The sequence below is a fragment of the Fonsecaea multimorphosa genome, assembly GCF_000836435.1.
Source record: "Fonsecaea multimorphosa CBS 102226 unplaced genomic scaffold supercont1.1, whole genome shotgun sequence".
Lineage (NCBI taxonomy): Eukaryota > Fungi > Ascomycota > Eurotiomycetes > Chaetothyriales > Herpotrichiellaceae > Fonsecaea > Fonsecaea multimorphosa.
The window spans coordinates 348,920-367,321 of NW_015971635.1; the positions used below are offsets into that span (position 1 = coordinate 348,920).

The following is an 18,402-nucleotide window of genomic DNA, read 5'->3' on the forward strand; positions in this document are numbered from 1 at the left end:
GGCTGAACTGAACAACCAAAGAAGCCGCGCCGAGTCAGCGACTCAGTGCGGCATGTACTAGTTTAAGTACCTCGTAGGTAAATGTTGTTCCGTCCTCCGCACCTCATACATGCATGCCACCCAAAATCGCCGACTCGACCCCCGTGCACCCAGGGCTCGTTATCTCCACCCCTCAGGGCCTCAGGGTCTTCGTAGCGGGGCAGAAGGATGGCCTCGATGGTTACCGAGGACCCTGACCAGCATCGCCCACGGCACGACGGCAATTTGCTGGGCTTGGGTCGGTGAGCCCCCCTCGCCCTCTTCCTACTGGCCTACAGATTGTCCATGACCAGCGCTCGAAGCTTGACCAGCTCCGACAACCTGCTGCCTACCTAGTAACTGACCTGTGATTGTGCCTCTGGGAGCCGTGTGCTCCTCTTCTACCTACCGGGGTCTTGCGATGTGGTGTGACTGGGGTCACAATCTGTTTAGGTGCCACCCAGGGTGCCAGGTGCTGCTGGGTGGCTGCTTACCCAAGTCGAATAGCCCGGCCGAGCCCTTGTCTGAAGCCTCCCCCAAACCGCCCGCTTCCTCGCCCTTGCCCGAATAGTCATTGCTAGACGCTTAATCATCATCAACCACGCACACTCACCTTCTTTGGTGCCTCTCGCTCACAGATCGTGCAGACGATCCCGGCATCCATTTCCAATCTTTCGTGTCTCGACTCCTTAGCCGGGATCTTTCCTTTCCCTCCGCTTCCTATCAATACACGCTCGGTCACTGTCCTCGACGCTGTGATTGAGGTCGCCGTCGTTGCCGTCGTCGCCGTCGCTCTCGTGGATGTCGCTGCCTCCACTCCGAGAGCCTAGACCACTTTATTCCTGCAAAATGACATGATCATACACGTCACGCCCTCAGTACGAGAAAATGGACGAAATCTTGGGCGAGGACCTGCCCATCGCGCCCGCTAGGCTCTTTGAACGTCTATCCCAAGTGCCAAACTATACGTGGGATCGCTCGGTATATTTAACCTTGAGATGAAACGCGAGGCGGCTGCTGATTTGGGATCTGTTGCAGTTCGTACCGTTCCACACCAGCTATGATCACTGGTGAGTTTCCACAGCGCCCGATCTCCAGATTTCGCGCCCTTCGAAAAACTAATCCCGACTCCCTCCAAGCAGGCATGTCTACGGTGTCCTTCACAATCCAGATGTCATCAACCCGCGCGCATCAGTTAGTACCTTGACCAGCTTTTCCGTCCTCTCCGGTTCGACCAGAAGCTCTCCGAAACTCGATCCTCATCGTCCCGCACTCCGACACAATCACTGGAGTAGCATTAGCGGGACTTCGACTGATAGCGAGAACTTGTCCTCCAAAGGCGACCCGGATCCAATATGGATGCCTGTTGTGGCACGCATCAGCATGCACGTAGTGCGGCTGGAAAGAGAGTTCTATTATAACCAGGCGATCGTTAGGGATGCCGACCCGGAGTGCGAACATACCATACGGCCCATCGAGATCTTCAAGCTACCTACCACGCCCGGTGATACCCGACCTATCGTCGTCTGTGTATACGAAGCTCCGGGCAAAAACTATCTTAGGGAGATTCTGGACATGGGACCAGCGTTCTATGGCCTCAATAACCACAGGATGAGTGTCGCCGCCGACGGAACCCCCGGCGAGCGGATACCACTTCAGGCCTTTCTAGATTTCGCCGTCGGTGCTGCAGAGACCCTTGAGCTTTTGCATCACGGTGCCAATAGTGTCCATGGAGAGGTTCGCTCAGATACTTTCCACTGGAACCGGGAGACAGGAACGGTCAAACTGGCTAATGGTGGGAATGGACCCCGAGCATTCGAAAATCTGCTATCCAGTGAGGGTTGGGCCAACCTCAGCCGGGAAATTGGCGTCAAGAATAAATTGAATTTTATTGCTCCTGAGCAAACGGGGAGGTTACCAGCGGAGCCCGATAGTCGCACAGATATCTACAGCTTGGGGGTTCTGTTCTGGACACTGCTCACCGGACAGCCCGCCTTTGATGCAGAGACTCCCATCGATATCGTTCAGCGTGTCCTCACCCATCGTCTTCCTTTGGTCACCGCAGTCCGCATGGATGTTCCTGATGCCATTGCACATATCATTGCAAAGATGACCCAAAAGCAGATGGATGAGCGTTACCACTCAATGAGTGGTCTCAGGTATGACTTGGTACAGATCCAGAAGTTTCTTGGGGAAGGTGATCAGGAAAAGATCAAGAATTACAAGGTCGGGCAACGAGACGTCTCGTCCTTCTTCATTCTCCCAACCAAACAGTTTGGCCGACACGCCGAGACCGAACGTATCACCAAGATTATTGACGAGGCCCACAAGCGGCACACCTCGTCTGTCACGAGGCCCTCCCCTTCGCAACATGGTCTTTTGAGTGCCGGCTCCAATTCATCCGTTTCGGACAGCCGCATGGATGGAGCGGAAGAGGCGCCCGGTTCTGACGATTCAAGCTCGTTCGGTTTCCGGGAGTCTCGCAGTAACTCCACCACTATTGGGTTGGATGGTGCGTATACTCCAGGATATGGTACCAAAACCAATCTGTTAGGAAAGCGTCCTCGTGGCATCGCTGACCCGAGAATCACACCATTGGACGTCTTATCCGACCGGGACAGCAGTTTCTCGGGGGGCTTGCAACCTGCAAGTGACATGTTGCCTGGGATGATGACTCGAAGGAGAAACAGCCACAAATACAAGCGAAGGTCAAAGACCGAGGTCATAACCATCCTGGGACCAGCGGGAGTTGGCAAGACTGCTCTGATCAAGGCCGTACAACCTGTTATCCGTCGCCATGGCTATTTCGCCCTCGGCAGATTCGACAGGGCCCGGCCTTCTCCTTTTGAGCCTCTGATCAAGGTCATGGCAAGTCTCTTCCGACAGATCTTCTCAGAGAAAGACGTCAATTCGCCATACCATGAGCATCTTCGGGCGCACGTTACGCCCTTCTGGCCGATTCTACACTCGATGTTGGACCTTCCTTCGACACTGCTTGATGTCACTGTCCTCTCCAAGAAGCTCTTGCTCAAACCCGATACCGCAAATCAAAGCATCAACACTGAGGTTCCGACAATTGACAGCGGCGGTCCCAAGGCGCATACAATTCCACCTCACCACGGCACGTGGGACGCCAACGACTTTCTGCGTGGTCCGGCCAATACCAAGTCCATTCGACTCATCAACACGTACATGGATGTTCTACGCACAATCTGCACAGGCAAGTTGATTTGTCTCTGCTTGGACGACCTTCAATATGCAGATAGTGAATCAATCGAACTGCTGATGCATATCATCAGAGCGAAGGTGCCGGCTGTGCTTATACTGTCGAGCAGAGTGGAGGATGGAAACGTTCCTGAACCGACAGTCAAACTTCTAGATCTCGATTCTACTAATAAGATCGAATTGGCCAACTTGCGCGAAAGGCATGTCTTCGAATATGTTGCAGCAACAATGTCTCAGCCGGTGGAAACAGTTCTGCCCCTTGCAGCCGTTGTCTACGCCAAATCAGAAGGAAATCCGTTCCTGGTCAAGGATATCCTCCAAACATGCTATCAACGGAACTGTTTGTGGTATGATTGGAAAGAATCAGGATGGCAGTTTGATTTAGACAAGATTTTCAATGAGTTCAGCAGTGAAGGCTGCACGGACAATGGTTATCTGACCCGCCGGCTGCAAGAGTTACCACCCGCCGCAAGGTCAATCCTGGCATGGGCCTCTCTGATCGGAACGACCTTCTCCTTCAAGTTGATCCAGTCCATTGTGACTGGGGATTTCTTCTTCAGCAGCGGAAGAGATCAGACGCATGATGCAACTTGTCCCAAACGTGCCAAGTTAATGAATCTATCAGAAACTGACTGCATCAATGGGCTCCAACAACTGGTCAACATGTTCATCATAAATCCAGGTGAGACCGACGACGAATTCCGCTTTGCGCACGGGCGATACTTGAAAGCGGCGAACGAAATGCGCGAATGTCAGAACACTACCAAGATGCATTTCATTATCGCGCAAGCTATGATGACATACCTCAGCCAATGCAAGTATAATTTGTACCCTTTGGCACGTCACATCTGTCTGTCTGCAGAAATCGTGAAAGAGAGGATTCCAACGCGGATGCGTTATCGCGATGTCCTTTGGCGAGGAGCGCAGAAAGCAATCGAAACTGGCGCGAAGGCTACTGGCCTCTGGTATTACAAGTCTGCGCTCAAACTGCTACAAGACGACAAGTGGAACACGGACAACCCAGATGTCTTCTATGACGAAACTCTCCAACTTCACGTTAACACCGCTGAAATCATGTATCTTCAAGGAGAGGATGTTGAAGCCCTGGGACTTCTGAACGAGACATTCGCTCATGCAAAGTGCTCTGCGGATAAAACTAGGTCTTTTATCCTAAAAGGGCGTGTACTGGCTTCTCAAGGGAGATTCATGGATGCGTTCATGACTCAAAGAGAATGTCTGGCAGAGCTAGGCCTTGCTTTACCGGAAACGACTTGGGAGGAATGTGACGTCGATTTCAAGAAGCTAGAGCTCCGACTGCAACAACTTGATAAGGAGGCGCTTCTGACGGCTCCATTGAGCGAAGACAAGACCGTAATCGCTCTGGGTACAGTTCTCTCCGAAGCCCTTGGCGCTCTCTACTGGTCGAACGCTTTGCTATGGTACCAACTCGTTATAGCCTATGTGAACACAATTCTCGATCGTGGTGTTTTTGTTCAGGCTGGAGTCGGCTTCACCATGCTTGGTGCTGCCGCTATTGGCCGCTTCAAGGACATCGAGTTGGGCCTGTCTTATGGCGATATTGCACAAGAATTCTACACCATGTTTGACGATGCTTGGACGCGAGGTAGAGGTTGGACTCTGTACACCCTTTTTATTGGCCACTACCAGACTCCAGTGCGAAATCTTCTCCCTATACTCGATAGCGCACTCGAATATTCATTGTCATCCGGGGACAAGTTTGTCAGCATCCTGAACATTGGAGCCATGGCTCTTTCGAGGTTTTGGGCTGGACAAGACCTTGGAGAAGTGGAGGCTTTCTGCAACTACGGCCCGGAAGAATTTGATGACTGGGACAAAGATCGGCGAGGGGGGACACTTTTAACTGTTATCAGACAGGTGTCACGGGCGCTGCAAGGAAAGACCATAGCAGCTGACGCTGCCACTCTTCTCGACGATGAAGATCACCAAACCGAGTCATGGTTGACGGATTGTGGAATGTACGCTGCGAACGCGCAACGTTCTCGCGACATATTCCACGCTATGTCGCTTGTCGCTTACCATCTACTGGGATACCATGAATACGTCGTCCAAAAGGGAAGAGAATTAATCGTCGGAAGTCTTGATGAGCTTTGGTCTAATAGGCCCACCTGTGGCACTCGCTTCTACCTGGGCCTGTCTCTCATCGCGGTCGCTAAAGAGAAGCCCGAAGAGGAGCGTGGACCTTATATCGAAGAGGCCAAGGAGATGAAACGCTTCATCGACGATTGGGGAAAAGTCAATGATGTGAACTACTTTGCGTGGTCCAGGATACTTGAAGCCGCTATTTCCGACATAACTAAAGTGTACTACAACGTCACTTCCAACCTCGAAATGGCCATTGACCATTGTCAAGTTCACGGGTTCGCCATGGAAGAGGCGCTGGCAGTGGAAATGCAGGCTGACTTCCTCCTATTGCGCGGGGCAAAGAGAGCCGGCAAGGTCATGATCCAAGAAGCCATTGCCGCTTGGAACAGGATCAATGCGGCAGGGAAAGCTCGGCAGCTTCAAGAGAAGCATGAGTGGCTGATCAAAACCGCCACTACCTCGAGGACCATGGACGCCACTACCCAGACACAGGATTTGCATGCATTGACTGTAGGTGAAGGTGCGCAGATCCAGAACAAGCGAGAATATACAAACCAATGGGTGCAGCCGAAAGCCGCCGTCGCGACTCAAACACCCCAGGACGTTCCCGGCCTAGGCCTCGACATCCTCGATTTAACATCTATCCTGGAATTCTCGCGCGTCATAAGCTCAGAGCTCCAAATCAACAATCTCCTCTCCAAAATGATTTCAGTCATCCTGGAATCTGTTGGTGGGCAGGCAGAATTCTGCGCAATTGTTATTGACTCCGAGGATCAAGGATGGTGTGTTGCAGCAAGCGCAGACCACGAGACAGGTGTCAAAACTTACCCCGATGGAATTCCGTTCTCAGAGGTCGACGACCAGGCCGCCCAGCAGATCACCCATTATCTTCTTCGGACTAAAGAAACTGTGTTCGTGCACAACGTTCTCGAAGATGATCGGTTCTCCAATGTAGGTGATGCATATTTGGCAAGGAACCCTCATGGACGTTCGATCATTGCCATACCTATCATCCAGGCTGATCATTTGATGGGTGTCATCCATCTCGAGGGGCGGCCAAACGCCTTCACTCAGCGCAATATGATCGTTCTCAACCTTCTTACGAACCAAGTCGCCATCTCACTTGGCAACGCGCTCCTCTACAGAAAGGTTCGCAAAGTTAGCGCATCGAATGCCAGCATGGTCGAGTCTCAGAAGCGGGCCCTCGTAGCAGCACGTGAGGCAGAAGCTAAAGCCAAGAAGGCGGAGGCGGAGGCTATGCATAATGTCAAATTGAAGGAGGAAGCCGCCAAAGCGAAGTCAATTTTCCTCGCCAACGTCAGTCATGAGCTCCGAACTCCCCTGAACGGCGTGATCGGTATGTCCGAATTACTCAAGGGTACTCCTTTGAGTAAAGACCAAGAACAATATGCGGACAGCATCCGAGTCTGTGCGGACACATTACTAACCGTTATCAACGACATTCTGGACTTTTCCAAGCTCGAGGCTGGCAAGATGCAGATGTTCACGGTTCCTCTAAATTTGAAAGAGACTATCACCGAGGTGGTGCGGGCGCTAGCCTATACCAACCAGGAACATGGACTCAAGACTATTGAAGACCTGCAAATAGACGATAACTTGGTCCTCGGTGACCCAGTCCGCCTCCACCAAATTTTCATGAATCTGCTGAGCAATGCCTACAAATTCACTCCCAAGGGCTCCGTCACGGTCAGAGCTCGAAAGAATGCCGAAACGAGAGACAGGGTCAAAATTACTTGCTCTGTTGCAGATACTGGTATCGGTATCACGCAGGAGCAGCTCACACGGCTTTTCCAACCTTTCTCGCAAGCCGACTCGTCCACGGCGCGTTCGTATGGGGGTAGCGGCCTTGGTCTCAGTATCTGCAAGGCCATGATCGAAAACGTGCTCGGCGGTAAGATCTGGATTGAATCAACGCCTGGCGTCGGCACGACGGTGTCCTTTACACTTACATTCCAGAAAGCACCAAAGAACAGCAGTGTGCGCAACGAAATCCAAATCTCTGCTAAGGATCCAGACCCCATGGCGAATTGGTCACAGTCGGCCAGTCCAGAGACAGAGCAGAAGACGTACAGTTTCTGTGACCTGAGCAAGGTTCCCCGTGAGGAATTGCGTGTTTGCATTGCCGAGGATAATCAGATCAACAGAAAGATTGCCATTTCATTCGTCAATCGGCTTGGCTTGAAATGTGAGGCCTATGAAGATGGGAAGCAAGCTTACGAGGCCTTGCAGGCCAAGAGTAAACAAGGAAAGCCATTTCACCTGGTGCTGATGGACGTCCAGATGCCTGTGCTCGATGGATATGAAGCGACCAAAGCAATCAGAGCCGATCCAGATCCTAACGTAAGTCGAGTTCTGATTATTGCCATGACGGCTTCGGCAATTCGTGGCGACCGAGAGAAGTGCCTCGAGGCTGGAATGAACGACTACCTTGCCAAGCCAGTCCGCCAGACTGCTCTGAAAGCCATGCTGGACGAGTATCTTCACAGAACCAAAGCAGCGCCGGAGAACTCAGTCAAGACCCCTGAATCCAACTCATCCCCTGTCGATGATGCCAACGGTTCGGCCGAAAGCGGTAGCAAGTCACCCAGCTCAACTACGAATGGCGAAAAATCACCCGGCTCGACGACGAACGGCGAAGAACCACCAATGAGCCCGACAGAACGACCGAAGTTGCGTCGGCCGTTCAAGAGAGTGATGAAGAAAGTCGAAGCCAGCATCGCTGAGGTGAGCGAACAGGCAAACAAAGAATCCGTGACATCAGGTGTAGAGAATGGCCAAGGTGGGAAGCCCAGTCCTCCTAGTGGCAAAAGGGAAACAGACGAACTAGGGAAGATCACCTCGGAGCAAGTTGCTCCCAAACCAGTGCTCCACGTTGGTGGTGTGCTGCCCACCAACGGGCACGTCAATGGCACGGTGAATGGAACAGCTCACAGCATTGAGGAGATTGTGCCGTCATTAACGCTGATGGAACGATCAGCAAATGCAGATCCCACGAAGGCGGAACCCTCGTGAAGAGACGGAGAGGTCATCCTTTAGAATCTTGGGTTTGGCATCATGATGTGACGACAGCATACGGTGCATGGCGTTATGAATATAGAGGACAGAGCTGGGGAATCACGACACGCCGCTGTCGATGCATTGATTGGCGCCAGCTGACTGGGTTATTCTGCGCTTGCAAATTGGATCTTGACTGTGCACATCGCACGTTCTTCCGTGGTCCTGGGACTTGGGTGGGATATGTTCGTTACAATTGAATATAGTGCTTAGCATGGAGGATGGGAATATCTCGATGCGACTGCCACTTCAACCTGCGGATGCGTGTGGCGGCTTGCCGTCTATTCCTCCTCGTGGAATGAGAAAACTTCTGTCCATCCGCGCGGACCCGAGACTGAAGCAATTCATCGAGGGGTGTGTGTTCCAGCGACTCATCTCGTAACCGCCGTCGTGGCCCGGTTCAAAAATAGACTAGTGGGCCAAGCATGAGGTTGAATCCCGACCAATCACACCCATGCTCGGCCTCGCCTCCGCTTCATCTTCAAACCACTGCAATCTACGCCGACAAGCGCGAGGAGACAACACCCGGCGTATGCAGCTCGTCCGACGACCATCCATAACACTTTACGCAGCGGAGCTCTGAAGCTGGACAATATCAGACACAGCCTCGATAGCGGACACTGAGCATCTGGTCCGGCCATCCACTTGTGTGTTTCTGGGTGCGACTGGCCATTTTCTTTCTCCCAGCCCAAGACACCACTCCTGACTGGTTTCAAGTGCCCCAAAACAGTCTATTTCGAGGGTCTTGGGACGTGGATCCAAGGCTCTACTGGATACTACTCGAGAACCCATCTCTGTTTCAGCCTTCTCTCTTCCGAGCTGGTGTCTCTCCATTCGTGGTGCTCAATGCCATGACTCCCGTCCAAATTCGATCCACAACCGCAACAGTACCCTATGCCACTTGCTTGTTGCGCGCGCCATCTGTCTACTCGCCTTCAGAATGTCTTGTATTGGACCCGCCATGGAAAAGTTGCATTTTTACCAGTTGATGCATGGCCGCTACATGGCCTACATCCTGAAGGCAGTTCGAAGTGAGATCCAAACCGCGCTGTCGTGGATACAAAAGGCTCGAATGCTTCCTCGAGGATGTAGCAACCTTCATCTTTGCTCATCACAAGGTTCTCGTCTTTTGTGCCTCGCTTTCTTTTTCTTTTCCCTGCAGTCTTTCGCTTTCTACATTCGCTTTCCAGGAGAAGTCCCTCGTTTCCAACGCAGCCAGGTTCGCTCGTTCACATATCCTTGTTTTGTTACATCATAATCGCCGTCATGAAATCTGCATCGACTGCCGGTCTCGTGGCTATTGTTTGGCTTATACAGCAGGCTGTTGCTACAAGCTGGGGCGATTCCCCGACCTTTTCCAGCGTCTCAAACACCAACAACAGCTGCACGACTGATCAGCAGAGTGGGTTCGATTGGTCTGGTCTGCCAACAGGTTCATTCAACAATTATGGGGGTTTCGGTTTCAGCGGATTTTCCTGCCAGGATTCCTTTCAACCTAATGCAAAGAAACGATCGCTCCGTATACGCGATGATTTCCAGGTAGGAACAACAGTCTCCCGGGTTCCAGACTGATCTATTGACATATTGCCAGTCTAAATGTATCCAAGGCAAAGTCAGCACATCGTCGAACAGTGGTCCCACCTTCTCTTGCTCACAAGATGACCAATTCTCGATCACACACATGCAAGTTTCGGTCTCGTTTGACACCGATCTGGACTTTATCTTTTCCATGCCCGATGGGTCTACTTGCAAACACACCGCATCTTGCAGTGCAAGCGGTACTACTGTGGAAAACACGCAGTGCGGTGGAGCCAAATCCGTGTCCTTTCAGATGCCGCCTAGTGGCAGCAGCAATGGTTGCGACATCGGAATTCACTCCATTGGCTTCGACTGCAACGACTCGTCGTCATCTTCGTCATCTTCCTCGACAACCACAGCGCCAGCCAGTTCGACCACGAGCGCATCAGTCGTCACAACGACAACTCCGGTGGTGACGTCGACTTCTCTAGTTAGAACCACCACAACCACGCCTGGAGTCGATTCAACGACTACTCCGCAGGTTATTCCGGTGACAAGCAGCTCAACCACGACAACATCTTCCAGTGAGCAGGCTTCCACAAGCACCACTTCTCCTCTAGGCTCAACTACAACCACGCCTGATCAAACTCCAAGCACTACCACTACCTCTCCTGTCGGACAGTCTTCGACTTCTTCGACTACAGCTACGACCACACCTCAGGAGACTCCAGATACAACGACAACTACGCCTTCTATTGAGCAAACTACAAGCTCTTCAACAACATCCAGCCAACAGACTACCACCACCTCAGCCATTGTTACTACTACAGCGGCTGACACAACGCCCGGAACAAGCTCGACCGAGACCACGACTGACTTGATCACGACAGAAATTGTGGTGACGACGCTCACCACATGTCCCATAACCAATACTCGCACGAGTGGTACCGAGACTGTGACTGAGACCACGAATACTATCTCAACGATCACAATCACGTCAACCTCCACGGTCTGCACCCGTTGCACTAGGCCTCCACCCTCCACCCTATCTACGGTTACACCTCCTGCTACCACGGAGACAACTTCAGCATCCCCATCTACATCGCCACCTTCATCACCTCCAACATCCTCGTCCACAGAGACTCAACCTCAAAGCCCGCCACCCTCGTCACCTGCTTCGCCTCCACCGTCTCAGACGACGCCGCCGGCATCACAGTCTTCGCCTCCGTCTTCACCGCCTCCAGCACAGTCGACGCCGCCGTCACAGTCTTCATCTCCGCCTTCCTCATCTCCGGCGTCTTCGCCACCAGCCCCGCCTCCAGCACAGCCGACGTCTCCTTGTCCCTCTGTGCTCCCCTCGTGCTTGAACACATGGCTTTCGCTCGTGCCGAAATGTGCCTCAAACTCTGACACAACGTGCTTCTGCCCTTCCCAACAGTTCATCAGTTCTGTCCAGGAATGTGTCTCTGCTTGGGGGTCGTCAGATGATGAGGTCACAGCGGCGTTGTCTTATCTAGCAGGCATCTGCGCAGATTTTGTTCCCCAAAATCCGGGAATCTGTACCGGTGTGCCAAGGACTATCACTCTTGTGCCTACGCCTGCCCCCGCTGGGTCGGTGACAGAAACAGTAGGGACGCAGGTGCAGACAGTGACCAACACCGGTACAGTGACCGCTACGGTTACCAATGGCAACGGCCGCGGACCAAGACCACCTCTGTCTGGCTCTGTCTCCGGGGCTAGCAACGGCGTCTCTGCCCCATCTCCAACTCCACCGGTGGCCGTCCCTGTCACAACCGTTACGTTTACAGTCACAGCTTCAGGAAGCGCGATTACAAGCGCGGTTACGGTACCGCAGGTTACCTTTGTCACTGTTCAACCTACCAGCCCTGCTACTTCCCCTGCAGCCGGAAATAGTGGTAACGGTAATGGTGGAGGTCCAGGGGAAGTCGGGTTGGTCCCCATGCCCACTACTCCTCCTGCGGGTGGCTCTGGGTCTTATGGATCTGGATTTGGCGACGGATCGGGCTCGGGCTCTGGCAGTGGATCTCTGTCTTCAGATGGAGGAGCTGAGGCAGCAGCCACGACTTTCGTTCCTGGGCCGACAGGATCAAGCACAGATGCGGGAGTGCCCTCGATCACACCTGATATCTTCACCGGCGCAGCAACCAAGCAGAGCGTGGCGTGGGGCGTCCTTGCCGGTATATTGGGTCTCCTTGCGTTCGTGGTGTGATCGAGACTACCTAGGGAAACTTCTTAGGAATCTCAAGGGTGAGAAGCATGGAAAGAGCATGGAGGATGGTTTATGTGCATGAGCGTGAACCTAAAAGGGGTCGTCGGGTAAACAGCAACGCATTTTTGACAACTTATGTGTAATATATCTGCAATAATTACGTATGCATGGCAGGACACGGCATGGTTTTGGGACTCGGGGGGAGAAAAGGAAAGGTACTGCATACTCGGTGGCTACAGATATATCTACTATCGAGGGACATACATCCACTGAAAATAAATATCCACTATCCACTGGAGCGCAGAGACTTGTAGCTCTAGCCGAGCTGGCTTATGATGCTCCTAAGGCCCAGCTTGTGCTTCCTTGGGGTTCTCTGAGCGGCTTCTCGGAGGCACATTCGTCGCCCTTTTGATCAAGACACAGCTTCCGGGATGGGTCCCAACGTACGGTCAGCCCAAACCGGCCAGCAGAGTCATCCCTACTACTGAGTACTCTCAATCATAGACCCTGTAGGAATTCAGCAACTTCGTTCGTGCATCTCACAAAAGCAGCGAATTCCTCTAGTGCCAGATTGAGCCACCTACCATCGTGTGGGAGCTGTAAGCGGGGGAGTCCTGGAGGTGCTTTCGTCTGCAGGTGCCGAGGATATGGAAGCGAACGTAACAAAGCCCCAGGTGGGAACGTCTCGGTCTGTTGGACACCAGAGTAAAGGCAGCAAACATTCTTTTCCACCTCATCTAGGCCCCGAGAAACACGAGGTTAAGCGAGACAAAAGGCCCCAAGCTGCAGAAGATGAAAGTCTATCCCGCCTTTCAGCCCTACCTAGGTACAGTTTCTCCCGTTCCCGCCGCCGTGAGAGGACGGGCCAAGCCTTGCCAAGGTGCCAAGCTCGGCCGAAGCATCAAAATACGGCGACTTGATGAGCTTGAAAGTTTCCCTTTTCCTCTTCCTCAAAACCTTGGTCACTCTCCGACGATGCCGCCTGTCGTGCCCTGGTGCCCGCATGGGAAACATGGCAAAGTTTCAAGGGTCTGTCATGCTAGTACCCTTCCTTCAGCCCAGTCCCGTGGCTCTGGGCGGGCATGCTACGCTGCAACAAACTTTCAATGCTGTCTCACGTCGGAGCTGTCTGCCTTGTCACACGCTGGTGCGATCGTTGGTGAGGACGGGAGTGGTCAGCCTAGACAGTCTAGCAGCCTAGATCCTGGGGCTGAGAGGGCCGGCTAGGCTATTACAGAGGACAAGTCTGTTGCGGCTGAGTGATCTAGCTATTGCCAACGGGTGAGTCTGCCACATCCAGGCGAGTAGTGTGCTGGGTATAAAGCCAGTCAAGAGAAGTGGTCGAAAGATAAAGAGCGGGCATCGAATTGTTCCGTTTCTACACGCAGATTTTGAGCTTTTTTTCTTCTTGTTCAGAACACTCCAGCACAAAATGCGACATCTAGCTGCATTCTGCCTGCTCTTCCCACTCCTGCTCTTGACGGAGCTTGTTACGGGTGCGCCATCCAGCTCACTGCAGGAATATAATCGCCGGTCGAGCAAGTCTATCTTGCTCAAGACTCGACGAGTCAACAAGCCCACCCTACGCCGACGTCAAGATGACGGTGATTCGTTCTTGACTACGATAGCCTGGGATCCGACGGAATCCCAATACGAGATCTCCGTGGGCATCGGCACCCCTCTGCAGGATATCTTGCTCGTCGTCGACACGGGCAGCTCGGACACGTGGGCGTTTCCCCCGGACCTGTGCAGCATCACGCCCAACTGCTTCTGGTCGTTCGATCCGGACCAGTCGAGCACTTACGAAGTGGTCGGAAGTGGCGCTTTCAGCATCACATACGAAGAGGGGACTAGCGTGGCGTCGGGGGACTTTTTCAAGGACACGGCGAGCTTCGAGGGTGGTGTGCAAGTTGAGGACGTACAATTCGGGCTGGCGACGGCCATCACGGGCAATCTGAGTTACGGAGTAGCGGGCCTGGGCTTCGACACCAACGAAGCCGAGCCGGGCTATCCTGACCTGATAGACATGCTGGTCAGCTCCGGCACCATCGACACGCCGTTGTTCAGCCTCTGGTCCGACCTGATTGGTCCCGACAGCGGCGGGTACATTCTCTTTGGCGGTGTCGACGAAACAGCCTACAAAGGCGACATCGTCTGGCGGCCCATGGTGGCAGACGACGACGGCGTGTACCGCGAGTACGCCATCACCCTGACGGGCTGGGGAACCACCGCCGATCCACCCAAACAACTCGTCCCCGTCGACGTCAAGCTCGACATGCTTCTGGACTCGGGCACCACAAACATCGTCGTGCCCCAAGACATGTACAATGCCATCGTCGGCTACCTTCCCTTCGCCGTCAACAATGGCAATGTGGATTGCACTGGCATCCCCGCCGGGTCCGTCGACTTTTACTTTGGCGACGAGCTCAAGATCTCGATCCCCTTCCAGGCGCTTGTGCTCCCGCTGTCCCCGGGTTCGGACAGCTGCTTCTTCGGCATCGAGGTTGCGTCCGAGGGAGGGTGGTTGATTCTGGGTGACACCTTTTTGCAGAACGCCTATGTTGCTTTTGACTTGGCCAATTATCGCTTTGGTATCGCTCCGACGAACTATGGGCCGACGGATTCATCATGAGGTGGTGCGGAAATGTAGCTGGTTGGGTTGTACCGATCGAGGATCCAAAGGGGGTTTGTTTGATGGGGTGTGAGGTGTTGAACAGAGGACTGTGGCAGGTGCTTTTTTTCTATGAGAGATGAATATCTAGTATGTCCCTTAATATATGTGTCTAATCTGGGTCCGTGGGGCTGCATTGGTCGTCTCTACTGGTTAGCCACTCTGTTTCCTCCTCAGCAACGCCAGTACTCAGCCTCGTCCCGCAGCGCCAGCCTTGCCCATCGGCTGACTTTCCCTCCCCTTAAAGACACGTGCACCGCACCAAACTGCCTACTTGGCTACCTACTACTAGTAGCTAGTGAGGCCCTCCCGCTATCTCTCCCAGACCCTCACGATAGACAAGTACCCAAGTCCATTCGGGACTCGAGTGTGGCCACTCCTTTTTACATTGATTGCATGAGAAGACTAATGCCGCGTCTTCGTCATCAGGTGCTATCCTGTATGCCAACGTCGCCCTTTTTTGCCCGCTGCAATTAGGAGCGCCCATAGATGGGTCTAGGGAGGGTTTGGCGGTTGCAACGATGGCCTGGCCTTGCCTCGCTTGGGCTTGCATTTCCCTAATGACCCCTCCTTTGTTGCTCGCGAGAAGTCCAGAAATACAAAAACAATAAAAAGGTAATACCGGTTCTACATGAACCGTGTGTGTCCATCGGTCCGTAAGTACATACCTTATTCAACCCCCCCAAGGCCGCCCCATGAATTACGCCCAAAGTTTTCCAGTCATCAACCACTCCCCCCCTCCTACACGCCGGGCATTATATATACCTAGGTATATACACACGAGCCTTCAACCGTGCATGTGGACCTCGACCACGCCGCTCTTGTGCCAGGTCGCCAGCAACACACCGCAGTTCCCACAGCGGTGCTGCACGTCCTTCAACGAGTTCATCAGGTACGGGACGAAGCAGAGGAGGCCGGTCAAGCAGCAGGCGACTCCGGCCCAGACACTGCGGGTTTTGTCAGCTTTTTCCTTCGAAAGCTTTGCGCGCGCCCATTGCCTTTCTCATACGTGCAAGGTTGGGAGGTGGGGGGAGAGAACTCACTGCGTGGTATTCCCCGTGTGGTAACTGACGTTGGTCATGGCGCGCTGCCCGCACGCGGGACAATCAACAGGTGCAGCCGACATGCCGAGATTCGGGATCGCCACGGCCTGGCGGAAGTTGCCCGACACGGAGCGCTGGTATTGGCCGTATTGTTGTTGAGCAGGCATCTGCATCTGAGGAGGAGGGTGCTGCTGCTGCTGCTGCCCGTACGCCTTCTCGGGGTACTCCATGTTCGGCTGTGGTGGCATGGGGCCCGGGCCCATGCTTGGGTTGTTGTTGGGCCCCGTCACATGGGGCGATTGTTGGAAACGAAGATCCCTGGTGTGAGTCCTGCATCAGTACCAGAGTACCTTGCTGGCCGCGTCCTGGACGGCACGCAGAGTGGGTTTGGTAGGTACGTACCCGGGCATCAACACTTCGGTGGCCTGTGTCTCCACTGTGTTGGGAGGAGTCCATGTTAGACTAGTCACTTTCCTGCGTGCTGGATACTATTCAGAGGCGGCGCGGAGGGCCACTTACCACCATGGGAGGGTTTCTCGAAGGCGGGATTCATGGTTACTTGATTGTCGATTGATCGAGTCGAAGGAATGCAAGGACGTGATACTGGTTGAAGGGGAGAGGTGGGCGGATGATTACTCGTAGAGCCTTAGGAATCGCTTCGAGGAAGAAGGATTGAGGGGGCCCGGCGGAGGGTGGATGGATGGATGGGATATAGAGACCAGATTTTGAATGGCCGAAAAGAAGGAATCGCAGTGTATCGTACGGGTCGACGATTAGGCTGAGAGACCGGGGTAAGATGGATGACTAGGGAGGGGACGGGGGCTGTAGGGCCGTCTTTCGTTCTGGGAAATGGCTGAGCTATTTATTATATACGAGTCACCTACGAGTGACTATTTCGCTAGTGAACTCGTATTTCCTGGGTTGGCTGGCCGGCTAGCAAGGTAGATTATGCAAGGGGGGGGAAAACCTACAAGCACCGCTGTCTTGAACGGTTCGAGCTGCAAAGACCCAGACCCATATTTAGCCTCGCCGTCTGTCTCGACTCTCTTCTGGGTCGGATTTGAACAGGGGAGCGAGCCAAGATTTCTGTGCGACCCTACACGATCTTTTCACACGTCTGGGCGGTTTCCGTCGCCTTTTTTGGGGGAGCAGTCCTACAAATGTGCCAATCCAGACGCGGCTAGCTCAGCCTCACGACTGGCATTGCGTGTTAGTACATACCGGACACGGGGGGACGGGGGTAGGTAACGCCTGAAACGGTTCTGTTTCCTGGTTTCCGGCTATCTTTTCCCATTTCCCTCGTCCATTCATACGGCGTGGCTTTTGCGATCTGGGCTCTGGGGTTCTAGAGGCGCCACCGCGTTGCTTTTTTCTGTCTCTTGAGGTTGCTTGGTTGACGCTTGAGGCTTGACAGTTGACACTTCCAGGGAGCTGCCCCTTCCATTCCATATTACGGGTGCACTGTTGTGAACGTCCCCTCGGCTCATAGTTCGGATTTCAAGTCGCCGACATCCTACCGCGAGGATATGTAGAGACGAGAAGAAGAAGAACTGTGGTTGAGCGAGGACCGGTGCCGGGAGTTCTTTGGCCAGGGAGGGGAGAAGAGGAGGCCCCAAACCCTTCTCCTTCGATACAAAATGTCTGCAACCACTCACCTTCTGGCCGACGAGCTAGAACACAAGGTGTGACAATTCACAGATAGGCCCTTGCGAGGGATAGACTTTATGCCCTTGGGTCCAATCATCGTTCGACTTTCGCACCTTGGTGCAGCGAGGAAGGCACTCGCGGTTACATACTCCGTACTTGGTGAATACATGACCAGGTGCATACGTGATCAATACCTCGTACATACAGACGAGTACCATGCACGTCAGGACTGCCCTCGATCGTCATGGTGAGCAAAGCATGCGAGAACTGTAAGGCTGAAAAGGGGCTGGGGCATCACTCACCATTACATGCGCTAACTTCTGCGCAGAGCCTCACTAGCCCCAACTAGGCCCAGTCTAGAACTCGCCCCCTTTTTTCCCACGTCTGGAGGACGAGTATCGGTTGATTGACTGACCTCGTATTCAGAGAGAGCTAGAGACCCCCATCACCCTTCTTGCTCGCCAATGCGGTCGCAAAGGCGCTCCGCCAGGCTGCACACGCAATCTCATAGGTTCGTGGACCTTCGACCTGGGCCCAAGCCACGGAAATGTCAAGCCGGGGCTGGGGTCTATTGGTTGGGCTCACGGCGAGTAGGCTGCATGCCAGGCTGCATGAGTGTCGCAAGACACGAGGATCAGCTGAGGGAGGGAGAGAAGCAGACAGAGTGTGTGTATGTGTGTTTGTGTCTGGGTTCGCCACTCAGCCTGATTCTGCTCGCTCCTTTTCCCTCTTTTGCTTCCCAACTCTCTTCTCTCAAGGGATGGGGGCCAGCCTGGAATGAATGATAATTGTTGGGGGGGTGTTGAACTCTCTCTGCAGCAATGGGTTAATCGTGCATATGCGCCGGAAAT

At 53.6% G+C, this 18,402-nt stretch overlaps 4 protein-coding genes across 4 annotated transcripts; 3 read left to right on the forward strand and 1 right to left on the reverse strand.

Moving 5' to 3' along the window:
* Positions 1-906: 906 nt before the first annotated feature.
* Z520_00130 (uncharacterized protein) lies at positions 907-8,400 on the forward strand (the record flags this gene model as incomplete). The annotated part of the gene is made up of 3 exons (XM_016770651.1): positions 907-999; positions 1,057-1,088; positions 1,161-8,400. 3 exons carry the CDS (start codon positions 907-909, stop codon positions 8,398-8,400), a joined length of 7,365 nt encoding a protein of 2,454 aa, XP_016637561.1.
* Positions 8,401-9,708: 1,308 nt separating this feature from the next.
* On the forward strand, positions 9,709-12,190 carry Z520_00131 (uncharacterized protein; the record flags this gene model as incomplete). The annotated part of the gene is made up of 2 exons (XM_016770652.1): positions 9,709-9,981; positions 10,034-12,190. 2 exons carry the CDS (start codon positions 9,709-9,711, stop codon positions 12,188-12,190), a joined length of 2,430 nt encoding a protein of 809 aa, XP_016637562.1.
* A 1,432-nt stretch (positions 12,191-13,622) lies between these two features.
* Positions 13,623-14,822, forward strand: Z520_00132 (uncharacterized protein; the record flags this gene model as incomplete). The annotated part of the gene is made up of 1 exon (XM_016770653.1): positions 13,623-14,822. One exon carries the CDS (start codon positions 13,623-13,625, stop codon positions 14,820-14,822), a length of 1,200 nt encoding a protein of 399 aa, XP_016637563.1.
* Positions 14,823-15,648: 826 nt separating this feature from the next.
* Positions 15,649-16,167, reverse strand: Z520_00133 (uncharacterized protein; the record flags this gene model as incomplete). The annotated part of the gene is made up of 2 exons (XM_016770654.1): positions 15,649-15,808; positions 15,905-16,167. 2 exons carry the CDS (start codon positions 16,165-16,167, stop codon positions 15,649-15,651), a joined length of 423 nt encoding a protein of 140 aa, XP_016637564.1.
* Positions 16,168-18,402: the final 2,235 nt, after the last annotated feature.